The sequence below is a fragment of the Ambystoma mexicanum genome, chromosome 11 (assembly GCF_040938575.1).
Source record: "Ambystoma mexicanum isolate Mex_15411 chromosome 11, UKY_AmexF1_1, whole genome shotgun sequence".
Taxonomy (NCBI): Eukaryota; Metazoa; Chordata; class Amphibia; order Caudata; family Ambystomatidae; genus Ambystoma; species Ambystoma mexicanum.
The window spans coordinates 166,835,543-166,859,638 of record NC_090934.1 but is presented as its reverse complement, the minus strand read 5'-3'; the positions used below and the strand labels follow the sequence as shown (position 1 = coordinate 166,859,638).

At 47.8% G+C, this 24,096-nt stretch overlaps 1 protein-coding gene across 14 annotated transcripts in view; it reads right to left on the bottom strand.

The window, feature by feature from the left end:
• Window positions 1-24,096, bottom strand: part of SRRM1 (serine and arginine repetitive matrix 1) — a 935,651-nt gene that overhangs the window by 41,234 nt on the left and 870,321 nt on the right. For 7 of the 14 annotated variants that reach the window (XM_069622717.1, XM_069622713.1, XM_069622710.1 and 4 more), the window contains one exon: window positions 1,304-1,492. In XM_069622717.1, coding sequence (XP_069478818.1) covers window positions 1,304-1,492 — 189 coding nt within the window. Of the gene's footprint in view, window positions 1-370; window positions 450-1,303; window positions 1,493-24,096 lie in introns of all 14 variants that reach the window. The other 7 variants (XR_011279577.1, XM_069622715.1, XM_069622716.1 and 4 more) reach the window with 3 other exon arrangements.

The window sequence follows — 24,096 nt, the reverse complement described above, 5'->3', positions numbered from 1 at the left end:
TAATGCAAAACTAGGATTTTGGTAACCTCACATGTCCTAGTGCGGGCGAAGGGGTCTGCAACCTGCGGCACTACAGATATTGACCATACTGACAAAGGCTGACGAGTTGTAATCCAAAACATCCGCAGAGCCAAAGTTTACAGACCCCTGTTCTAGTCAAACCATTCGATGGCATAGCAGAACACGCAGTTCCAGAGCTATTGAGATAATGCACCAACAAACACGATCACAATTTAAATGCCCATGAATAACAGGAGATCAAGACAGGTTCTTCCAAAAGCAGATGTCACAGATTAACCCAGAACAAGCACTTTTTTTGCAGTCTCTCGTGTGCGAGAAAAGATTTAAATTAACTTCAAGGATGAATTACCATATGCAGAGTGTGATCTCCCACATCCGGCCCTCTTACTTCATATTGTTTGGTATGCCTCCACCATTGGCGCCAGGCCCTAAGTGCCAGCAACAAAAGTACAGATATCCTATTCAGTATAGACACAGTGAAAACGAGACCGGAGACTAAGTGAACAGTCACTACTGTGCGTAACCAATCTCTCGCGCATATCTTGTGTTTATTTCACTTGTTAAAGGTGATGTCACTAAGGGGAGTACCTTTAAGTCCCCCCTCCGCCAGCAAGCCATTAAGAGGGCAGGGCATTTTTCACTTTCAAAATTAACCAAATATTTTTAGTCAGGTGAAAAAAGTATTATGGCAAAGCACACAATACATTTATCAACCCTATTTGGGCCATTCATCCCTAAATACAAATAGTTTAGTAATATGTTTGGTGCAGGATGCCGAGTTGGTAGCACTTAAGCAAACTGTAGCAGGTTTGCACTAGTGGCTAGTTTGAGAATGCAGTAATTTTGAGAAATTACTGTAGTCAAAAAGTAGATTATCCTTCCAATACAGGTTTTAATAATCCCTCATTCATGGAACTGCTTCTGAAATTTTAAATTGATTTAATTTAAAAGTCTAAATTAGAAGACAAATATCCCATAAGAACATTTACAGTTATGTATATTCTACTGATTTGTAATACCAAAGTGCAGCAGTGAATAGGTGTTACTCAATGGTACTCAAATAAGATGAAAAAATTAAGGGCAGTGTCGGGCATGCCAAGATTTGAACCGATGATTGCAGATTGTACACAGATCTCTTATGTGAGCACTCAACTTGTTGAGCTAATACATCTTATTTAATATGCTATATGACCCACATCTCAATTAATATACTATATGACCCAGATCTTTATTTAAATATGGTAAATGGTGTTGGATAAAATGGGTTCAGGCCAAAGGTTACCTTTTTATGTACTATATCTTCTTCTAGGTCTTCTCTACCCACCATAGGCACAGAAGGGCTTGGTGCATCTTCTGCATTAGAAGACCTTTCTTTCTTATGCTTCTTGTGTTTCTTGTGCTTCTTCTCCTTTTTGTGTTTTTTATCCTTCTTTTTCTTTTTTTTCTTCCCGCCACCTTCCTGGTCAGAAGTCTGCAGAATAGGAAAATATTTTAAATGGAAATATTTCTTTTGCAGCAGCATTCAATTTAAAACAGTTCTTCCAATATTATTAATCACCACTTAAAGATGCTCATGAAAGGTAAAACAACCAGATTGTGGATCAAATTAGTGGACTATACATGTTTTTTCTCCAATGCATGGAAGTTAATACAAATGTTAAAAAAAAGGGAATTTCAAAACATTTCCGAGAGTTGACTATTGTAAAATGAGATGAAAACCATTTGTAGGGCAAGAGAAAGCAAAGCAGAATAAGTTGAAGAAAATGCAAAGGCAGGTGGAGGGAGAAACATAGGAATACGTAAAGAAATTAAACAATACACAAAGGATACATACCAAAGACAATAAAGTGAGTTTGCAAGCCCTAGACAGTTTATCTGGCATCAGGTCCTGTTTTTCTGCTTTTTCCTGACTGGTTTACTAACCCTTCGCCCCAGAGTCGTCATAGATGCAAATCCCAAATGCGCCCCCGAGAGACTAGTTCAGAGAGCCCATGTTGGCCAACCGGACTAGTCTGAGTTAGGACAGTTTTTCTAAAGTCCCACTAAGTGTTAGGAAAGATTTCTCTTTACAGCACCTTTCCCTCCATTTTCATGGACCTCCAAACGTTTTGCTTTTATTTTTGAATCATAGTTTGGGCTACCGTGCTGCAGACGTCGCTGTTCCACGTTGAGGCCTGGAACTTGGGAGATCGCCAGCTTGGTCTACAAGACTCCCCTCTGCCAGGTGGTTCCAGCACCAAGGGGACCAAATATGGGAGGCAAAGGTGATTGCGGCAAGTGTCCCCCTGTGTCGCTGTGCACCGGTGGCCGTAGTCCGAAACAGCTTTCCTGCATCCGGTACTGTGCTGCGAGGGGTCCAGTATAGAGTTCTTCTTCATTCTCCAACCTGAAGACCTTGCACCAGTATTTGTCGCTGTTAGGCAAGATTGTGTCCAGTATCCTTTGGAAGGCTACAGCAACCTTGAACTCCTGGCAATAGGGAACCCAACCTTTGGTATAAGTCTACTACACAGGTTGGTAGTATGGCTGAGCAGCCAGGCTGATCTCAAGAGGGGTCAATGTGAGCATTAGGGTTGTAACCGTTTCACAGTGACAGTTATTCAAATAAACACTTACTCTCAAGGTTTCTTGATTAAATAATTATTAATTTAAGTCAGTTCTATAAGCCTTCTTCAGAAGGGACCAATATATGTAACAATTACAATACACTTCAAAACACACTCTGTTTCTCTAAATCAGATGATAGCCATTGGGAATGGCATACACACTTCCTACACCCTCCCCCAGGTGACTTAAATAGCTAGGGCACTGTGGACATTGATTTATCACTGGTACATTTAGAGCATTTAGTTAAATAGAGTTTGGGTGCAAAGGGATCGATAGTAGAATAAAACAAAGGTTAATGCATCATTCATAAACTGGCAAGTACTTTTAAAACCCTCCAATGCAGAGTAAATGAACCCTTTCCTGTGGGAAAGGCAAAAGCACAAAGACCGAGGTAGAAGAGTCTCTCAGGAAGCCAGGACAGTGAATGTTATTTGAGTAAAGTCTATGGGAGCTGGAGATGATCTTTGCAGGTAAGTAAAAGTCTTGCAATGTTTTTAGAAAAGTTTGTAGAAATAAGATTCTCTAGAAGGGCCACAAGCTGGGAGGCTTGTGAGGGGCAAAGCTGTAAGCAACTCTGCAAGGGCAACCAAGACAAGTCTCAATTCAGAACAAGTAAGGCTACACAACAAGAAGCAAGTCCTCTTACGGTTACAGTACCTTTGGTTAGAAGAAATGTTTCCAGCTGGCTTCTGTTCATGTGGCTCTGCAGATCCGGTTGTTCTTGTGCCTCAGTCGTGGGGACAAGAGGGAAGACTTCTGGGGACTCCTGCAACACAATGGGAAGGTCGGCAGCAGCAATGGGCAAACTTCAATTCAGCGGCACTTCGCGGTTTGGGTGCATTCCTATAAGCAAGGGGATTAAGCACAGGGACTTTCGGGCACCTCCTCACTTCCTGCCCCAGCCAGACATACTGGAGGTAGAGGCGGGCTTCACTTGTGAATGCCGCCAAAGACAAAACCAACAAAGGGACCAAACCTGGTTGAGTAAATCTCAAGAAGGACCTTTCCAAAACGAAATGGCAAAAAAACAAGACCAGGGCCATTTGACAAAATAGGCACCCTTGGGTGCCTTGCTGCAGCTGCGAACGCAGCCCGCAGTAATGACACACAATGATAGTAAAAAGTAAACCACTGCCACCAGCCATTAATTGTAGAAAGGGGAACATAAAAATGCTATATGAGAAACTAGACAAAGGGGATACTAAGTAACCCCTCCAGCACCCTATTGTAAGCTAGTGTGTGATGGGTCTAGAAAGTTACAAAATGGAAGTAAAGTCAATTTCACTTCACTGCTCTTGGAAACAATTTCACCAAGAGAAGGTATTTAAACCTTTGGGAAACCTGGAAGACTTCCCTGTGCCACTGCCCTGAAGGTGCAGTGCGTCACAATGAAAAGCTGATGCCTATGGAGTTTGTCAGACTCCAAAGTCAAAATAAACACAGAATAAATCACATAAATCACATTATAAATCACAGTGGTTCACTTTTTACTACCATTGTGTGTTTTTACCGCGGGTTGCGTTCGCAGTCACGGTAAGGCACCCATGGGTGCCCATATTGTCAAAATGGCCCGGTCATCTTTTTTCGACATTTCTTGTCAGGAAGGTCCTTCTTGAGATTTACTCTGCACGCCAAACCAGGTTCGGCCCCTTTGTTAGTTTTGTCTTTGCCGGGATTCACGAGTGAAGCCTGCCTCTGGCTCCAGTATGTCTGGCAGGGGCAGGAAGTGAGGGAGGTGCCTGAAACTCCGTGTGCTTAATCGCCTTGGTTACAGGAATGCACCCAAAGGTGATTGGCCGCCTGGCTGTCCGGCAAGGACAGCCACCCTGCTAGGTGATAGGCAGCTAGGCTGGAAAACCTACATAAAAAGGCGAGGCTTTATGGCTTGGAAGGCAGAGTCGACCACTTAACGAAGGAATCCGAAGAACAACTTGGAAGAGACGCCAGCTGCAACTCCTGGACCGTTGGTTTGCCCGGTGAAGCCCTGCTGCTGTGCTGAAGCTCCGAATTCGCCTCGACTAGAGAAGCCCTGCAAGGACGACTCCTCCCTTTGAGTTGGTGGGACCAATCAACTTCAAAGTAAGCCCGTCTGGACATCCTCTCGAAGCTGGTTGCATTTCTACTGCTGCTGCTGGATCCGAAGAGCCAGGGAGAGGAACACAGATTGAGTGCGTTGCTTTTAAGTCAGACCCGAGCCTTAGGAAGATCCTCCGGACTTCAATTTTGCAGGAATGACCAAGCCTGAGCTACCTCAACAGAGTGCTGGACCCCAGAAGCAAGGAAAGTCTGAAGTGGTAACCGAGAACCGCAGTGCTGCTATTTGCTGTCCGACGCGAGGAGCTGAAACACAAAAATACTGCTGAATTGAAGTTTGCCCTTTGCTGCCGCTGACCTTCCCATTGCAGAGCAGGAGTCCCCTGATGTCCCTCCTCTTGTCCCCACGACAGGCTAAGGAACAACAGGATCTGCAGAGCTGCCCAGGAACAGAAGCCAGCTGGAACCATTTCTTCTAACCAGAGGTACTGTAAAGTCTAAGAGAAATTACCTCTTGTTGTGTAGCCTTACTTGCTCTCAGCTGAGACCTGTCTTCGTTACCTTGCAGAGTTGCTAAAGCTTTGCCCCTCACAAGCCTTGCAGCGTGTGGCATTTCAAGTGTTCTATTTTCTATGAACATTTCTACAAACATTGTGCAAGACTTTTTACCTATGTGCAAAAGATCTTCAGCTCCCCTTGACATTGTGCAATTAACATGGTCTGTCCTGGCTCCCCGAGGGACTCCTCTTTACCTCTGACTTTGTGCTTTGGCCTTTCCCCCAGGAAAGGATTAATTTACTCTGCTTTGGAAGGTGTTTAAAAGTTCTTGCCCGTTTATGAATTGTTAACCTTTGTTTTATTCCTCTATTCAATCTTTTTCACCAAACTTAGTATTGCTCTAAACGTACCAGTGAAAAATCAATGTCCACAGTGTCCTTGCTATTTAAGTCACCTGAGGGTGTAGGAAGTGCGTGCGCCATCCCCAATGTTTATCATCTGATTTAGAGACACTAAGTGTATTTTTGAAGTATATGTAAGTGTTACATGTGTTGCTCCCTTTCTGAAGAATGCTTATATAACTGATCGTGAAATAAATTAATTGTTTTATCAAGAAACCTCGAGTATAAGTGTTTATGTGGATAACTATTGTGAAACTGTCACAACATTACTGCTCACATTGACCCCTCTTGAGATAAGCCTGGCTGCTCAGCCACACTACCAACCTGTGTAGTTCAGACTTAAACCAAAGGTTGGGTCCCTATTGCACCCTATTCCCAGGGGTCAGGGTTATTGTAGTTCATCCAAAGGGTACTGTATACAATCTTGCCCAACTAGGGTTTTGGGAATAGAGGCAGAGTCGACCACTGGGTGAAACACCAGAAGAAACCGTGAACGAAGCTTGCTGCAACCTCCTGGACCTCTGAATTGCCCATTGAAGCCCTGCTGCTGTGCTGAAACTCCTTTTTCACCTCGACATAGAAGCTCCGGACGGAACGACTAGTGGGAGCAATTAACCCTGAGACAAACTCCACGGGACCACCATTCCAGACTGGCTATGCTTTTTTGTTGCTGTGAGAGCCCAATGCCAGGGGTCGAGTGTCCGTAGTCGATTGCAATGTCTGCCGTGGAACAAATCCGGCCTGAAGCTCCAGGAGACTCCCAAAGACCATCGCGAAACAGGACCTCCAGATCCAGAGTCCCCTCAACAGAGTGCCAGACTGAGGGAGCGAAGAGAGGCCAACCGGTGTCCGAGATCCACACTAGTGCTGTTTGCTAAGTGCTGAAACGGCGAAATGCTGCTGAACCGAAAAGAGACCGTAACTGCAGACAACCTCCCAAATGCCGCCGCAGTAACCCTCCAGACGTCCTCCCTCTTTTCCCCAGGACTGAGGCTCAGGACAAGGTCTGCACTGCTGTAGCAAGACAGAATCCAGCTGGACCACTCTTCTTCAAACCAGAGGTACTGTTTAGGCGCACTCTTCAGTTGGGAATTGCATTGGCTTACCTGTTAAAGTTGATTCCAACTCTCTTGTCCCAGGCATAACGGCCTGTGACCCTACAAGTGATTTGTCTTACAAACTCTTTAACTTTGTAAAAAACTTTCATTTAAGAAGTGCCTCAGAAACATAGACTGTGTCCCAAATGACTTTGGCTGTCCTGGTTCTCTGAAGACTCCTTCAGTCCACTGACTGATACTGTGTCCCCCTCATAGGTGGCAGCTTGTTGTATACTGTTACTTGTGGGAAAGGCTTATCTAGATTTCATTGGAAGATTTAGTTGTCCTCACAGGTAATGAGAAACAAACATTTTTCCTTCCCTAACCTTTCCACAACCTCAGTATCTGCTAAGTATACTAGTGAAATAGTGAAATATATGAATGCAATTAATGTCCTTGAAGTCACCTCAGGGTGTAGGAATTGTGCAAGAAGCATATCCAAAGATCATCCACTAACTTGTTTTGATTCCGGAAAGTACTTTTAAGGTATATTTACACTGTTACAGCAAATTGCCTTTTTAATGAACGCTTATTTGAAAGTTGATGTTAAATATTTATAACTGAAACCTTGAGTGTAAGTGTTACTTGGCTACTTGTATTTACAGATTTCATTTGTACAGCTCTACAGCTCACATTTACCCCTCTTGAGATGGGCCTGGCTGCTCAGTCACACTATCAGCTTGTGTACTTTATTTGTTTATTATGCACCATAACCAGCAGGCATCAGGGCTCAGAACACAAAAACACAGACAGCTTTGTGGTGAGGGGCAAGGCACTCGTTAAACAACATTTTTTGAACGTCTTTCTGAATTGGACGAAAATGTCTTCCTTGTGAAGGGGCCCGGGGATGGCATTCCACGCCATGGATGCTTTAGCCACAAAGGAGATACCTTTGCCTCTTGCTCTTTTTACCTGCGGAACTACAAGCAGGTTTGCTGAACTACAGCGCAATGCTCTAGTTGCACATGTTTGGTTAGCATTTCTGTGAGGTATGAGGCGCCCCGCCAAACAGGCATTCATGAGCTAGAGCGAGGATCTTAAACCGGATCCTCTCCGCAACTGTCAGCCAGTGGAGATCTTTCCTATAGCCAGAGATATGCTCCCATGTAGGAATGTTGCAGATTTGGTCTCACCGCATTATTCTGGACGATCTGGAGTCTGACTACACTCTCTGCTTGCGCCCCCAAGGAGTGCACTGCAGCAGTCCAGCCATGGCATGATAATTGCGCAGACAAGGGAGTCACTTTTTTTTTCAGGATAGAAGGGGGGGGGGGGGGGGGTTTACCTAGCGCAACATTTTTAGATGGTACTGGCCATTTTCTACGATATTGTTTACGTGTGCATCAGCATTCATTGAAGCTTCTACCACAGTGCAGTGCCCAGAGTTTTCACTTTTTTTTTACAACTGGAATTTTAGATCTATCAATTAAAAACTCCTCATTTGCCATATCCAGCTGGTTTCTTGCTAGGTTTGTACCAAAAATCATAAATTCTGTTTTAGACCCATTTTGGCACATCCAATTTTTTACCATCCACTCTTGGATCGATGCATAGATGGCAGCAAGATTCGCCGAGTCAGCCTCATGGACCCCACGGAGGTTAACGAGAAGCTGGAAATCAGCATCATTCGTGAATTGCAGGCCCCAAGAGTGAAGCTGGTCACAGAAGGGCTTAATGTAGAGGTTGAAAAGAGCTGGGAAGATGCAGGTGCCCTGAGGAACCCCATATTTGATTGGGACCGCCTTGGAGCAAGCAGTACCCCAACAGATTTTACATTGCCTCCCGCCAAGGAAGGAACAAGTTACTTACCTGTAACTGTTGTTCTCCAGCATGGGTCTGGCATGGATTCACATGCTCATGAATATTCCCCGTCAGGCTGGGAATCCTCGGTAAAGAAAAAACCAGTATCAGTTTCGTTTCTGATCTGTCTTTCGTAGTAGTAACCAATCACTGGTCTCTGGGTCATACTGCCCCCAGCCAATGACTGCCCTCTCCTTACGCCCCGCCTCTGGCCGCCATCCTCAGATTTTTACCACACGCTCAAGTGTTAGGAGTCCTCGTGTTTAACTCTCGAGTTTTTTGCTGCGTTTTCATGCTTTTTCAGGAGATTCTCATTTTTCCGGTTTATTCGAGCCTCAAGCTCCACCGTTTCTACTTCCGACAACGGGTATCCGTTTCGGAATTCTTCTACGCCCCTCAAGGGTGAAGTTTTTCGCCGAGTTTACACTTCTTGGAGGATTCCGGAAGATCTGCGGCCTATCTCAACAGACATGGCCCAGGATAAGGGAAGCTCGACGCCCGGATCCAAGCGGTTCAGGTGCTGCCCTGGATGCCGATTGCAGAACGTTTTCAAGGACGACGAGCACTCGCGTTGTCTCTACTGTCTTCATGAGGACAAGACGCACATGGAGAAGGACTGTGCGTTCTGCAAGAACCTTTCGGAACGGACCAAACAAGATGGTCGTTCCCGCCTCGCTGGAGCAGGGCACGGAAGGTGAGAAGGCGAATAAAAAGTCTGAGCGGGCTTCTAAATCCTGTGAGGGCGCCCCGGCGACGGGGGCCCAACAGAAGGCAGAGCACCGCGAGTCCGCGGGCACCGGGAGCGCCGAAAGGTCTGGCTCTTCGGCTGCCAGGCAGGGCGCTACTTTCCCGGCACGTTCGACCACGATCCAGCGCTCTGGTTCGGGGAAGAGGAAGTCCGAGAACCCGGGTAAGCCGCTGGAGCGGACCCGGTAGATCTCGAAGGGGGAGCGAGGTGCTGACCCTCCCCCCAAGGCGAAGGCCCAGGACGCACCCAAGGTGGTGAGGGCTTTGATCCATCCGGCAAAGGCCTCTGTCGAAGTGGTCGCTGCGACCCTGGCGAAGCCGGCTGAGACTACGCCAGTGGAAACGGCCTCTGGGCCCATAGTATCTCTGCCGCCGCGGAGGGAGTCCTCTGTCCAGCCCATCGTTAAGACCCCCGTGAAGACCCCGGCGGAAAAAGAGGGGGTGAGGGGCAGTGGCCATTACAGACTCGGAATCAGCTTCTGAGGAGGAGCTGGTGGAAACCGAGAAGGGCCTCAACAAGAGGTCCATAGGCCTCAACGAGAGATCCGAGAAGGTTCGATCCCAGGGGACGGTCTCCGCTGACGTGATCGAAGATGGCGACGTAGAGGGCCCAGTGGAACGGCCATCCCGTCCGTCGCAGCCATTACCCGAGCCCCAAGATAGCTCGGCGGCCATTTTGTTGGCGATCCAATCCTTATGTACTGAGATAAGGACGAGATTACCACGGACCCCGACGGAGGATCCAGAACCGGGCCCGTCGGGAAGCCCTCCGAACAAGCGGAGGAGAGTCCACCCCGCTACGCCCTTCGTGCCTGCGAGACCTGTGGACCCCTCGTCCTCGCCGGACCCTATAGAGGATACGGCGACAGACACAGCGGCGGGGACGGACGATAACGGCGGCGATGACACAGCGGACATCCCGTCATCAACCCCCCCCCCCGCGGGCTTCCCCAGCCAACGAAATTGGCTCCTTCCACGCCATAACCAGGGCATCCGAGCTCTTGCAACTCTGCCCTGAAGAACAAAAAAAGGAAGGTTTTCTGTACCAATGACGAGAGGCCAAGAGGACGACGGCCCTGGCGGTGCCTTTGCTTGACGACATCTGGAACGAGGGGATTGCTGTCCTCAAGAACCCTTCCACAGCACTCACCAAGAGGGACAGGTACGAGAAGAAGTACTGAGTCCCCGATGCCGCCCCCTTGTGCCTCAGGGCCCAGCCCACGCCGGACTCTGTTGTCTCGGCAGCGGCTAAGAAGGTGGCAGCGGGTATGGCGGCTTCAAATTCCACTTCCCCGCCAGACAGCGAGGGCAAGAAGTTGGACTCCATGGGACGACGAGTCATCTCGTCGGTGACGACGATTAAGGTGGCCAATGCCTTAGCGATCGTGGCCCGCTATGTCAGGGAGCTCTGGTTCAAGATAGCTCCCCTGCTAGACTTCCTACTTGGCGACAAGAGGGCGGAGGCCCTAGAAATTCTGCAGGAAGGCGAGGTGGCGTCGGATCACGCCATAACAGTGGCAACGGACATTGCCGATACCGGATTTCGCCAACTGCGCAACAGAGTTTGCCTCCGACGATGAGGATGGCTCAAGGCGACAAACTTTTGCCAGGATGTCCAGACCAGAGTGTTGGACATGCCGTTCGACGGCAACAACCTCTTTGGTAAGGCGGTGGACGAGTCTCTACAGGCCATCAAGATCGACTCGGAGACGGCCCGGGCCTTAGGGGTGCTTCAACAGCGACGGCCCTTTCGGAGCTCCGGAGGCAGACAGGGTGCCTCCAAAGGTTCCAGCGGTGCTCCTCCAATTACCGCCAGGCGGCCCGCTCCTCTTCCCAGGAGGCCTACAGAGGTTGCGGCAAGCAAGGGGGATCCGCCGTCGTCGCCAAGGAGGCCAAGGCCGCCTCCAAGCAAGACTGATCCGGCCGTGTTGTCGGGCCCCCACCGAAGCACCCCGGTGGGAGGCCGGCTGACGAAATTTGTCAGCATGTTGGAGTCCTTCTCCACCGACCGTTGGGTGTTGGACACCCTGGCCAACGGGCACTCGCTGGAATTCCAAAAGAAGTGCCCTTGCATTCCTCCCGTGGCCAGGAAGGAAAATCATGTCCCTCAACTGCTGTTGGAGGTAAGGGCGATGCTCAAGAAAGGTGCCATCGAGCTCGTCCCCAGAAGGCTCTGGGGCTCCGGAGTGTACTCAAGGTACTTCCTCGTCAGGAAGAAGACAGGCGGTTGGTGCCCCATCCTGGACCTGCGTCGGTTAAACAAGTACATCAAGGCGCAGAAATTCAGGATGGTCACCCTCCAGCACGTGCTCCGACAGCTGGAGGAAGGCGACTTCCTGTCGTCTCTGGACTTGGAGGATGCTTACTTCCACATCCCTATTCTAAAAAGGCACAGGAAGTTCCTCAGGTTCGTGGTTCAGGGACGCCACTACCAATTCAGAGTCCTTCCGTTCGGATTAAAGTCGGCACCCAGGGTTTTCACCAAGTGCCTGGCACCAGTGGCGGTGCGCCTGCGCCTGCAGGGGATCTAGGTTTACCCCTACCTGAACGACTGTCTAATCCGGGCAAGGACAAGGGAACTCGCCGTCGAACACACAGCGAGGACCGTCCGGTTGCTCACGGAGCTGGGGTCCGCCATCAACTACCCCAAATCCCACCTAGTTCCATCCCAGATAGCACTGTTTCTGGGAGCGAAGCTCGATACAGTGGGGCAATTGGCCTCCCCTTCAGAGGAGAGGACCAAGACCATCCTGGGCAAGGTGCGGCACCTGCTAGCCACGGACGTGGCCAGGGTGAGGTCCATCAAGTCCCTCCTCGGGATGATGTCCTCATGCATCTATCTTGTACCCATTTGCAGATTTCGCATGCATCCACTACAGGAGTTCCTCGACGCCCGCTGGCTTCAGGCGAGGGGCTGTTTCGAGGACAGGATCCCTCGCGACGAGGAGTTCCGTTGGGTGATTTTATGGTGGGGCATCCGTGCTCCCCTCACGACAGGCACGGAACTTCAAATCCCGGCGTTTCAGGAGACTGACGACGGACACCTCTCTGGAGGGTTGGGGGGCCCACACCGGAGACGTCCACGCAAGAGGCCTTTGGCTCCCGGAGGAGAGGTCTCTCCACATCAACATTCTGGAGCTCCGAGCAGTGTTCTGGGCTCTCAAGTCGTTCCTTCCGTCCCTCAAGGGCAAAGTGGTGAGGATCTTCACAGACAACACCACCACAATGTTCTATATACGGAAGCAAGGAGGCACCAGATCCCCAGCCCTATCCAAGGAGGCCCAGGATCTGTGGCACTGGGCCGTCGCCCAGGGGAGGTTTCTGGTTCCCTTCCATCTGGCAGGAATAAAAACACCATTGCCGACTCACTCAGCAGGGAGCTGCACTCGTGCCATGAGTGGGAACTGCGCCAGGATCAAGTGGATCGACTCTTCCAACGATGGGGCAAACCCCAGATCGACCTGTTCGCGACGGCGACGAACTCCCAGTGCCAGAGGTTTGCCAGCAGGTTCCCAGAGCCAAGGAGCATGGGCGATGCTTTCTCTTTCCCTTGGGACGGTCTGTTTCTATACGCGTTCCCTCTATTGCAGTTGCTGCTCCGCCTCATCAACCAGCTCAAGAAGTCCAGGTGCAGGATGATCCTCGTCGCACCGGTGTGGCCGAGGCAGATCTGGTTCCCGGACCTGCTGGACTTGTCAACGTCCCCGCCAGTCAGGCTGCCGGCGGACGCGGATCTTCTCTCCAGAGTAGGAGGTGCCATTCTCCATCACGACCCACAGTCGCTGAACTTGCAGGCCTGGCTCCTGCAGCACTAGAGTTTGGAGGGTACGATATCCCGGCTGATTGCAGAGAGGTTCTTGCAAAGGCCAGGGCGTCCTCAACTCTCAAATGTTACGGTCATAAATGGAAGAGGTTCTCTGTCTGGTGCCGTGCACAGAAGATTAACCCTCTGCGGATTACGGCCCCTCAAGTGCTGCCGTACCTACTGTCGCTGGCCAAAGCTGGACTGGCTCATGCCTCCATAAAAATACATCTGGCTGCCATCTCCCGATATACCAGGACTACGGGACGGGCGTCCTTGTGGTCTCATCGCCTGGTGAAGGAATTTATGAAGGGACTATTCCGATCATTCCCGCTGGTGAAGGCTCCTGCCCCGGCGTGGGAACTTAATGTGGTGCTGACCAGGTTCACGGGAGCCCCATTCGAGCCTATGCATTCGGCGCCTTTGAAGTTCCTGTCATGGAAGACAGCGTTCCTCGTGGACATCACCTCTGCAGGACGAGTGGGAGAGATTCAGGCCCCATCTTGCAAGCCTCCATACTTGACTTTTCATGACACGAGGGTGGTGCTGAGGACGCACCCCTCCTTCATGCCCAAGGTGCCGTCGGACTTCCACCTCAACGAGCCCTTGGTGTTACCAGTTTTCTTCCCGTCGCCTTCGATGCCGGCCGAGAGGACTTTGCACTCGTTGGATGTAGCTAGATCACTGAAGTTCTATGTGGACCGCACGAAGAGTTTTCGGAAGACCTCACAACTGTTTGTGAACTTTGGGTCTGTGAATCAAGGGAAGGCTCTTGCAAAGACTTCCATTTCCAGATGGCTCTCCGGCTGCATCATGCATTGCACCGGTTGGCAAACCGACCGCTGCCCGGCCGTCCGAGAGCCCATTCGACCAGAGCGATCGCTGCTACCACGGCGTTCCTGTCTGGTGTGCCCCTGCTGGACATCTGCAGGGCTGCTACGTGGAGTTTGACGCACACCTTCACAAGATTCTACTGCGTCGATCGGGACTCCAGGGAGGAGTCCAGGGTCGGCCAAGCAGTGCTGCGCAACCTGTTCGCTTAAGGTGAGCCTGGTGAGGAGGTAAGAGATGCTTAATGTTGAGTTGTTGTATTGTTTAATGTTGAGCTTGTTGCCACCTCCCGTGGTTGTGCATGTATATACTGATATGTATTCTTTTATTCATGAGCATGTGAATCCATGCCAGACCCCATGCCGGAGAAGGAACAAGTTACTTACCTGTAACTGTTGTTCTCCAGCATGGGTATGGCATGGATTCACATGCAAACCCTCCCACCTACCCCTCTGCGGCTCTTCACTTGGTCATACTGCCACTTGGCGTGCTACCAAATCGGAGGGTGGCTGCCAGAGGCGGGGTTTAGGGAGAGGGCAGTCATTGGCTGGGGGCAGTATAACCCAGAGATCAGTGATTGGTTACTACTAAGAAAGACAGATCAAACGAAACTGATACTGATTTTTTCTTTACCGAGGATTCCCAGCCTGATGACGGGGAATATTCATGAGCATGTGAATCCATGCCAGACCCATGCTGGAGAACAACAGTTACAGGTAAGTAACTTGTTCCTTCCTTGGCGGGAGGCAATGTAAAATCTGTTGGGGTACTGCTTGCTCCAAGGCGGTCCCAATGAAATATGGGGTTCCTCAGGGCACCTGCATCTTCCCAGCTCTTTTCAACCTCTACATTAAACCCTTCTGTGACCAGCTTCACTCTTGGGGCCTGCAATTCACGAATTATGCTGATTTCCAGCTTCTCGTGGACCTCCGTGGGGTCCATGAGGCTGATCGGCAAATCTTGCTGCCATCTACGCATCGATCCAAGAGTGGATGGTAAAAAATGGGTCTACAACAGAATTTATGATTTTTGGTACAAACCTAGCAAGAAACCAGCTGGATATGGCAAATGAGGAGTTTTTAATTGATAGATCTAAAATTCCAGTTGTAAAAAAAAGTGAAAACTCTGGGCACTGCACTGTGGTAGAAGCTTCAATGAATGCTGATGCACACGTAAACAATATCGTAGAAAATGGCCAGTACCATCTAAAAATGTTGCGCTAGGTAAACCCCACCGCCCCCTTCTAACCTGAAAAAAAAAAGTGACACCCTTGTCCGCGCAATTATCATGCCATGGCTGGACTGCTGCAGTGCACTCCTTGGGGGCGCTTGCAGAGTGTGTAGTCAGACTCCAGATCGTCCAGAATAATGCGGTGAGACAAAATCTGCAAAATTCCTACATGGGAGCATATCTCTGGCTATAGGAGAGATCTCCACTGGCTGACAGTTGCGGAGAGGATCCGGTTTAAGATCCTCGCTCTAGCTCATAAATGCCTGTTTGGCGGGGCGCCTCATACCTCACAGAAATGCTAACCAAACATGTGCAACTAGAGCATTGCGCTGTAGTTCAGCAAACCTGCTTGTAGTTCCGCAGGTAAAAAGAGCAAGAGGCAAAGGTATCTCCTTTGTGGTTAAAGCATCCATGGCGTGGAATGCCCTCCCTGGGCTCCTTCACAAGGAAGACATTTTCGTCCAATTCAGAAGGACGTTAAAAAAATGTTGTTTAACGAGTGCCTTGCCCCTCACCACAAAGCTGTCTGTGTTTTTGTGTTCTGCGCCCTGATGCCTGCGGGCTATGGCGCATAATAAACAAAGTACACAAGCTGATAGTGTGACTGAGCAGCCAGGCCCATCTCAAGAAGGGTAAATGTGAGCTGTAGAGCTGTACAAATGAAATCTCTAAATACAAGTAGCCAAGTAACACTTACACTCAAGGTTTCAGTTATAAATATTTATTTAACATCAACTTTTAAATAAGCGTTCATTAAAAAGGCAATTTGCTGTAACAGTGTAAATATACCTTAAAAGTACTTTTCAGAATCAAAACAAGTTAGTGGATGATCTTTGGCTATGCTTCTTGCACAATTCCTACACCCTGAGGTGACTTCAAGGACAGTAATGGCATTCATATATCTCACCAGTATACTTAGCAGATTCTGAAGTTGTGGAAAGGTTAGGGAAGGAAAAAGGTTCGTTTCTCATTACCCGTGAGGATAACTAAATCTTCCAATGAAATCTAGATAAGCCTTTCCCACAAGTAACAGTATACAACAAGCTGCCACCTATGAGGGGGACACAGTATCAAAGTCAGTGGACTGAAGGAGTCTTCAGAGAACCAGGACAGCCAAAGTCATTTGGGACACAGTCTATGGTTCAGAGGCACTTCTTAAATGAAAGTCTTTTACAAAGTTAAATAGTTTGTAAGACAAATCACTTGTAGGGTCACAGGCTGTTATGCCTGGGACAAGAGAATCCATGCCAGACCCCATGCTGGAGAACAAACGTATCCACGTCACTGGAGCAGTTGCCCACGGTAGCCAGCGTTTTAAGTAGAGAGGAGTGATCCAACAGATCAAACGCGGCTGATAAGTTCAACATAATTAGTAAGCCCGTTTTACTCCCCTCTAGTCTTTCCAACATTTGTGCACTTTGCGTCCCATGACTGCTCCTAAAGCCCGATTGACTCGGATGTAGGATGACAGAGGTTTCCAAATTAATCTGGAACTGATTGGAGGCAACCTTATGCACATTTATTTTACATGGAATAGTGCATTAGTAATAGATACTAAAATCCGTGGGTTTCCTTAGGATCGAAGCCCGGTTTCTTAATCAACGGAGTGACGACCTTCTTGATGGCGTTTGGTACATGCTTATGTTCAATAGAGGCAATGAAAAACCTAGTAAGAAAGGGGCAAACAGTTTGCTAATATTTTTTATGGTAATAATTCTCCTGGAGATGACGTGGGTCTCATCTTGTTAGGGGCGTTTTCCATTTCCATTATGGATATATTTTTAAAGGAAAGCCTGGATCTGAGCTTCCATTCTGGGGCTCTACTTCGAAGGCCTGGTTTACTGATCTGTTAAGCAGGTTGCGGCCAGCTTAGATTTTATTTTGTGCCAATATCACCATTTTCCAATGGCGTCTGTACCGTTTTAATATCAACATCAGGTCATAAGGATAAGGACAGAGCTGCTGATTTTTCCCAGTTCCTATAGATTTCAAACAGCTTGCGAGTGCGGTTTCCTGCATTTTCCACTTGCTCGTCACAGAAAAGTCTTTTTGTCTCCACAATTTTGGTTTTATAACCTTTTTCTTGCCGTTTCCATTTCTCTCTATTTTCCAATGAACTGTCTTTGGCTCATATTCATTCCGTCTGCCTTTTTTCCTTCCTTAGAAGATAAGGTTCCGGCCGAGAACCAACTTTGCTTATTAGGGCAGTCGTGTACTGTCAAAAATCTAAGTGGGCTTTATTTTCTAATAGAGTGGACAAATGTTTCTACACTTCCACTAGATACGCTGGCGGGTCCAAGTGTGAGATGTCGTCATAATTGCTCACATGCAGGTGCTTAAGTAAATGGCCGTCAGTTTGTTGAAGTTCCTATTAAGGTTTTTGTTAGGGGGAGCTCTACATGGCCTTATCTTGTTTGGGAGATTAATCACGTAGTTTATAATCCCACAGTCAGACAAAATACACGGTGCAATGTTCACCTTGCTGGTGCTGAGGTTACGTGTAGCGACCCAATCCAAGATAACCCTATAACATGTGTTGGTTCATGATTAATAACAAGGAATTGTACTATTATTCAAAATGAGCTCCCATCCAGTAGCTTCCTTGTCTTGCGGGTCTCCATTCCAGCGGTTGAGGTCTCCAAGTAAAATGTTTGAGGTTTTAGGTCTGTCCAATGGGTTTAGGAGGTTTAGTAGCTTCTCAGTAAAAGATGGCAGGTCTACTTGAGGACGGTAAATGAGGACAAAATGTATGCATGTGTTGTTGGTTGGGGATAGTTTGGCATGGAGTAATTCACAGTTCATACAGTTCATGTTGGCTTCAAAAAGTGCCAGCTCTTTCTTACTTACAATAGCCACCCCTCCTCCTATACCCTGTAGGTGATTTTTCCCTGAAAACCTAAAAACCTATATCCTTCCGGTGTCACACTAACAACAGCCGGCCCATTTTCTATTTGTAGCCATGTTTCTGTAAGGAACATGATCTCAATCTGGTTTTTGAGGATAAAGTCATGAATTACCAGTGCGTGTTTTGGCACTGATCATGTATTCAGGAGATCCATTTTTAGTTCTTTAGCTCCTTCCTAGGATCTGGCAATGATTGTATACACCTATTCCTGGCAATTTTTAGGGCTGATAGTTAATGTGATCAACTGTTCTGGTTTCTACACGAGACGTCGGGCATTAAAGGTGTAACCGGGTTATTTAAACCCGGAAAGTACAAAAACGCCAAAGAGCATGGCACTGGTTCCTTTACCGTTGGTAGTTGGCCCTGATGGCAGTACTCCACGTTCAAAGGGGAATGCACAATGTCTTGCAGTAAGAACCAGAGTACTCCGCAAGAGGACCTGGAATCCACACGTACCCGACGCGGACCAGCCCAAAGGCGACAGCGCTAGCGCGCCGCCAACAGACTAAACTAAGCCTTGCGCTTGCTGGGAAATGTAGTTTATTCAACTACAGAAAGCCAGTAGCGAGAGGTGCCGTTTGATAACAAAACTATGCAGAGTCTAGGGAAACAGTCTGACAACTCCAAATCTAGAGGCAGTTCTATTTGTTCCATTTCATCAGCGCTATGATTTCTTGGTAGGCAATTTAACACAATTAGGCTCAAGGTCGTTTTCTAAAAAAGACGGGCAGTTACAAATTAAATGACGAAACATGCAAGCATGCAGTCCACCCACACACTCGTACCACACAATCTATACCAAAAGGCGGGTTACCTAATACCAAGCAGCTAAGTGTTGTGTAGTCTCACACAGTGCGACTGCACCAATTCGTACCCAACACTGGTGTCAGGTGGTGGGATTGGCGTAGAGGGGTTACATTGACTATTTGTTGTACTTGTGCCCAACTAAACCAGCTACAAGGCTAAGCTCCACCAAAAAGATAAAGCAACGGTAATATGCCAAATATGGATAACTAATGAGGTACCCTGACTTGCCGGACAGTAGAACAACTGAAAAATATATAAAAGTAGGGGTCGGCTTCAGAAAGGAAAACAATGTGAATTGATTGTAAGTTTGTTAAATCACCAAAGCTTGCCTAGAAGGCGTGCAACACCTACTAACAAAAATAATGTGGAAGAGAACGATGAGTATGCGAGTTTAGAGTAAAACTCCAATCAGCAAGAATAGTCAGAGGAGGGAGAGGAGTCTCAAGAAGGGATATTCCCTCTTCCACAGCCTGCCCCTGTACCTCATCACTTCCCATTGTGACCCCACAAGGTCCAAAACTAAGCCCAGAATATATTTCCCTTGAGAGTAATATTAGAGTTGGAGTTCAAGAAACTTGATGTGCAATCTGAATACAATCATCAAGAGGTGAAACTAAGAGAAAAAGAAATGCAGCATGAAATGGAAATGAGAAAAAGGTCCCTTGATTCTGCTTCACTTTCAGGGTCTTCTAGGTCTATTAGTCACAAGAGGCCTCGCCTGCCAAAAGAAGCAGTGAGTAGGTACGAAACTAAACTTGATGTGTTGGATTGGCAGAGTACGTTTGAATACAACTCTAGTCTGCAAGGAATACGTGGACATGATTTGATTCCATGGCTCATGTCTAGGCCCCCCTGAATGGTTATGATGCTGTTAATGGAGTTGGGTGCCATTGACAGAAAGGATTATGAGGCAGTTAAGCTGGCATTATACCTTAAGATGGTTAGGACCCACAAGAAGATAGATGTTACCCCTTGGGCTACCTGGGTATGTTAATGTTAAAGGACATTTGTATCGCGCACTATCACCACTGGAGTGGTCCCCTGGCGGCTCTGAAAGAGGGGAGGTTGAGTTAGTGGGGGGAAGCAGGAAAAGTGCAAGGGAGCAGTGATGTGCTGTTGGTGTGCTCAGCCCGGTGGGTCTGTTGGCTGGGCCTGGGGTGTTTGCGGCCGGTAGTCGTCGTGTACTGTAGAGCAATACTATGAGTTTTTGTTTTGTTGTTGCGATGTAGTGAAGTTTGTGCGGTTTGTTGTGCTGTAGGTTTTGGTTGTGTTTGGTTTGGAGTTTGAGAGGTGTATGCAGAAAAGGGAAATTGTTAGTAGGGTTGGTTAGTTTGCGTCTCTATCCTGAATTGAGGCGCTCGGCTTGTGTAGTCTCCCCTGACTCTGTCCTGATCTGGGTCCGACTGGCATATAAGGTTCCTTACTCCTCTGGCCCCCACCTCTAACATTCTCTCTCATAGCTCCACTTATCCTCCCTTCATACTTCTGTGGTCAGTGCACCTGCCAATGTCAACCTCTCAGGTCATGTGGTGATTGCCAATATCTCGACAGTTCCACATCACTGTGGTGCCTGGCGGTAGCTAAGGGGTGGGCGAAGTGATGGTGGGATTGTCTGGGGTAGTTGACTCAGTTTCCGTGCGTGCCGCCTGTGTTCCAGTCTATCCGGTGTCACCCGTCCAGGTGCCGTGGGAGTTACCCTCTCGGGTCGGGGATGTCCGTGTCCTTTTCGGTTTAGTCATTCTTTTTCCAGTTTTGGTTTCCAGATTTAGTCTGTGGTGTTGAAGAGCCAGGTTTTTAGTGATTTCCTGAATTTTAGGTGATCTTCAGTGTTTCTTATTTCTTTAGGGAAGTCGTTCCAGGTTTTTGCGGCTAAGTGGTAGAAGGAGGTGCCTCCAAGTTTTTTCTTAAGGTATCGTTTGAGTTCCAGGCAGATTTCGTTGCTTGATCGGAGGGGTCTCGTTGGTTTGTAGACTTATTTTCTTTTGTAGGAATTCTGCTCCTTGTCCGCTGATTGCTCTGTGTGTTATGCACATTGTTTTGAAGGTGATGCGTTGTTTTACTGGGAGCCAGTGTAGTGTTTTTAGGGCTGGAGTGATATGATCTCTTCTGGATAGTTTGAGGAGTAGTCTTGCTGCTGCATTTTGGATCCGTTGCAGTTTCTTCAGGAGATATTCTGGTATTCCGAGGTAGAGGCTGTTTGCATAGTCGATTTTTGACATGATTAGGGCGCCGATATTGAGTGTTTTTTGCGAGAAGGAGAGGAAAGGTAGAATTCCTCTTGCTGTGTGGAGAAGGAAAAAGCATTTCTTCACTGTTGCATGTATTTGTGGTTCCAGTGTTAGGGTGTTGTCCATTAGGACACCCAGATTTTTTACTACCTTCGATGGTGTTGGTGCGTTTCCCATTTCCGTAGGCCATGGGATGGTGGTTTCGTTCTCCTGGTCTTTGGATATGATCATGATTTCGGTCTTTCCTGGGTTGATTTTCAGGTTGTTGGCATCCATCCAGTTGAAGACATCTTTTAGGCAGTCGGTTAGGGCTGAGTGGTCGGCATCAGTTTCTTTGATTTTGTAGATGATCTGAGTGTCATCTGCGTAGTTGTAACATGTAATGTTGTATGTAATGTTGTATTTTTTGAAGATTCTGATGACCGGAGTCTGATAGATGTTGTGAATTGTTTAAAAAGCTAGATGGTTGTGTTAAGGGGTACAGAGTACACACCTTTGAAGGAATGAGAACTCTTTTTCTTGACTATTTTTGATGCCTGCTCTCCTGAGCTGAGACAGCACTTGGCGCAGTAAGGAAATGTATCCTAAAAGGCTAGCATAAGCTGCTGACCTAAGGGTAGCCAACAGGGCCACTCAGACTCTGGGGCTACTCACAAGAAGGAAGAGAGAAAGGAGCACAAGAAAGAGGGTAAAGAGAATTCCAATTCCAACCATTCAAAAGAGGGCCACAAACGTAACAAGGGTAAATTCCATTAGAAACCTGGTAGGTCTAGCGAACCCTCTGGTGCCACACCAGTGGGAGGTCAACAAACTTCCATTACAGAGAACATTTGGAAAGTGTGTTGTATGTGGGTCTGTAGATCATGTGAAAGGGGATCCCAGATGTAAGGGTAAACCTTCAGGGGTCCACACTGCCGCCTTAGTCTTCATCCGTGAGGGAGAAACACAAATGGCAAGTGCACACTTTCAACTACTGGCTGAAGACCCCACTGGAGTTCAAGCCAGTGTATCTTTAGTGTCCCTAGGTATGTGGGAACAAGCGGAAGTGGATGTTTATAACGCCATTCCAGATAACACCACAGATTATTATAAGGGCAGTGTTCTTGTAAATAGTCAGGAAACTCCTGCCTTAAGAGACACTGGGCAAGCATTACAGTGGCTGATGGACGTTTTTTCAAACCCGAGTATGTAGCGAAGGCACCCAAAGGTTGCACTAAATTCGCATGAAGCCCTATCCAAATAGTTCCTTTTCTGGCAGCTCTCATCCAGTGCATTAACATGGCTGTTAGGATACCTGTTAGTGTACTGTATGACGTGCCAGGGAAAGTCCGGTTGGGGAATGACGAATGCTCTTGGAATACTGTCAAGTACTCCCATGCATCCCAGCAAAAAGAAGCAGGAGAAAACAAGATTGGCTAGAGAGGTAACCTTGAGAGACTCAGTTTGAGGTTAAGGAGATTTCCAATACCTTCACTCCACAGGAAGGCCACCCTTCAACTTCCAAGAAAAGAAAGACTAAGGCGAAATGCAAGATCTCTGGAAACAAGAAAGGCCTGAAACCTAAACCTGTTAATTGGACAAAGACATCCCAAAGAGGACTGCCCATGTCACCACAGTGACCCCTTCCCATGCTGAGTGGGCGGACCAATCACTTTCTGTGTAATCAGCTACTGGTGACAGAGCTGGAAGAAAACCTTCCCTGCATTGGCGATCTGGATCCTAGAGACCATCCGGAGCTGCAGACTACTTGCAGAAGCTGACAACTTCCCAGCTGCAAGGGCAAGAGACAGGGAAGCATAGGCTTTACTGGGAGGATGGCCTCCTCTACTGAATATATCCCAGGGAACTACAGGAGACTGGTAGTACCCCAATAAGTGAGACAAAAGTTCCTACAGTTAGCACATGGGATCCCTTTGGCTGGTCACTTGCGTTTCAAGAGGCCCAAAGAAAGGCTATAGCTGTATTTCTACTGGTCCAAAATGGGGGCTGTTAGGCAGAATTGCATGCAGTACCCTCTCGAACCACCACATACAATTAGGACTACAGGTGTAAGCAAATCCAACCTTTTGTATAAGTCTGTACTACACAGTTTGTGATAGCGAGCTGAGCAGCCAGGCTTATCTCAAGAGGGAATGTGAGCAGTACAAGGATGTTAAAAAGAGGTCTTACAATCACAGTGGTTCAAGTAGACACACTCAAGGTTTCTTGGTAAAACACTTATTAATTTATTAAACAATCATTTAGAAAACATTCACTAGAAGGAAGCAAATTATACACAAATATACTGCAATACCAAAACAATACATTTGAGTAAATTAGGCTCCCCTGAAATAGGAGCAAAATGGCATTTCAGTTACTTTGAATGGGAGTAAAAAGGCACACGTTAATAGAATAGATCACAAATACCTTCAGTTCACTAGAGGATTCTATTCAATTCAATAGGCCTAGGCCAAAGTCAATGGCTTAGTGTCTTGGATAGGAAAGAGCAGTTCTTGTAGTAAACAGTAAAGTCTTTGCACAGTACCTTAGTATGAAGAAATAGATGAAGCTGAAGACGTTGGTTCCTGGCAGTTCCTGCAGATCTCAATATTCCTGAGCCTCAGTCGTGGGGACAAGAGTGAGGACGTCAGGGATCTCCTGCACTGCATAGGGACGGGTCAAACAAGCTGGCAAAATGGAAGATCTTCGATTTGAATAGCTGTCGTCAAGCACACAAGCTGGAGTCCTTCCCCCCCTGGTTAATCCTAATCCGCTCTGAGAATGGTATCCAGGTGGGTTACGAGTGGATCAGTCCCACCAACTCCAAGGAAGAAATCGTCCTTGAAGGGGCTTCTCTGTCGAGATGAACATGGCGATTTCTGACCTGCAGCAGGGCTTCACCGGGCAAACCAACAGTCCCGGAGTTGCAGCAGCCGTTCTCTTCCAGCTCGTCTTCGATTCCTTCGTTCCAGTGGTCGATACTGCTTTCCAGTCCAAGAGACTTGCCTTTTAAACAGTTCTCTCCCTTTCATTCCAGCCTAGCAGCCACTCAACCAGCAGGGTGGCTGTCCTTGCCGGACAGTCAGCCAGCCAATCACGCCAGAGTGCA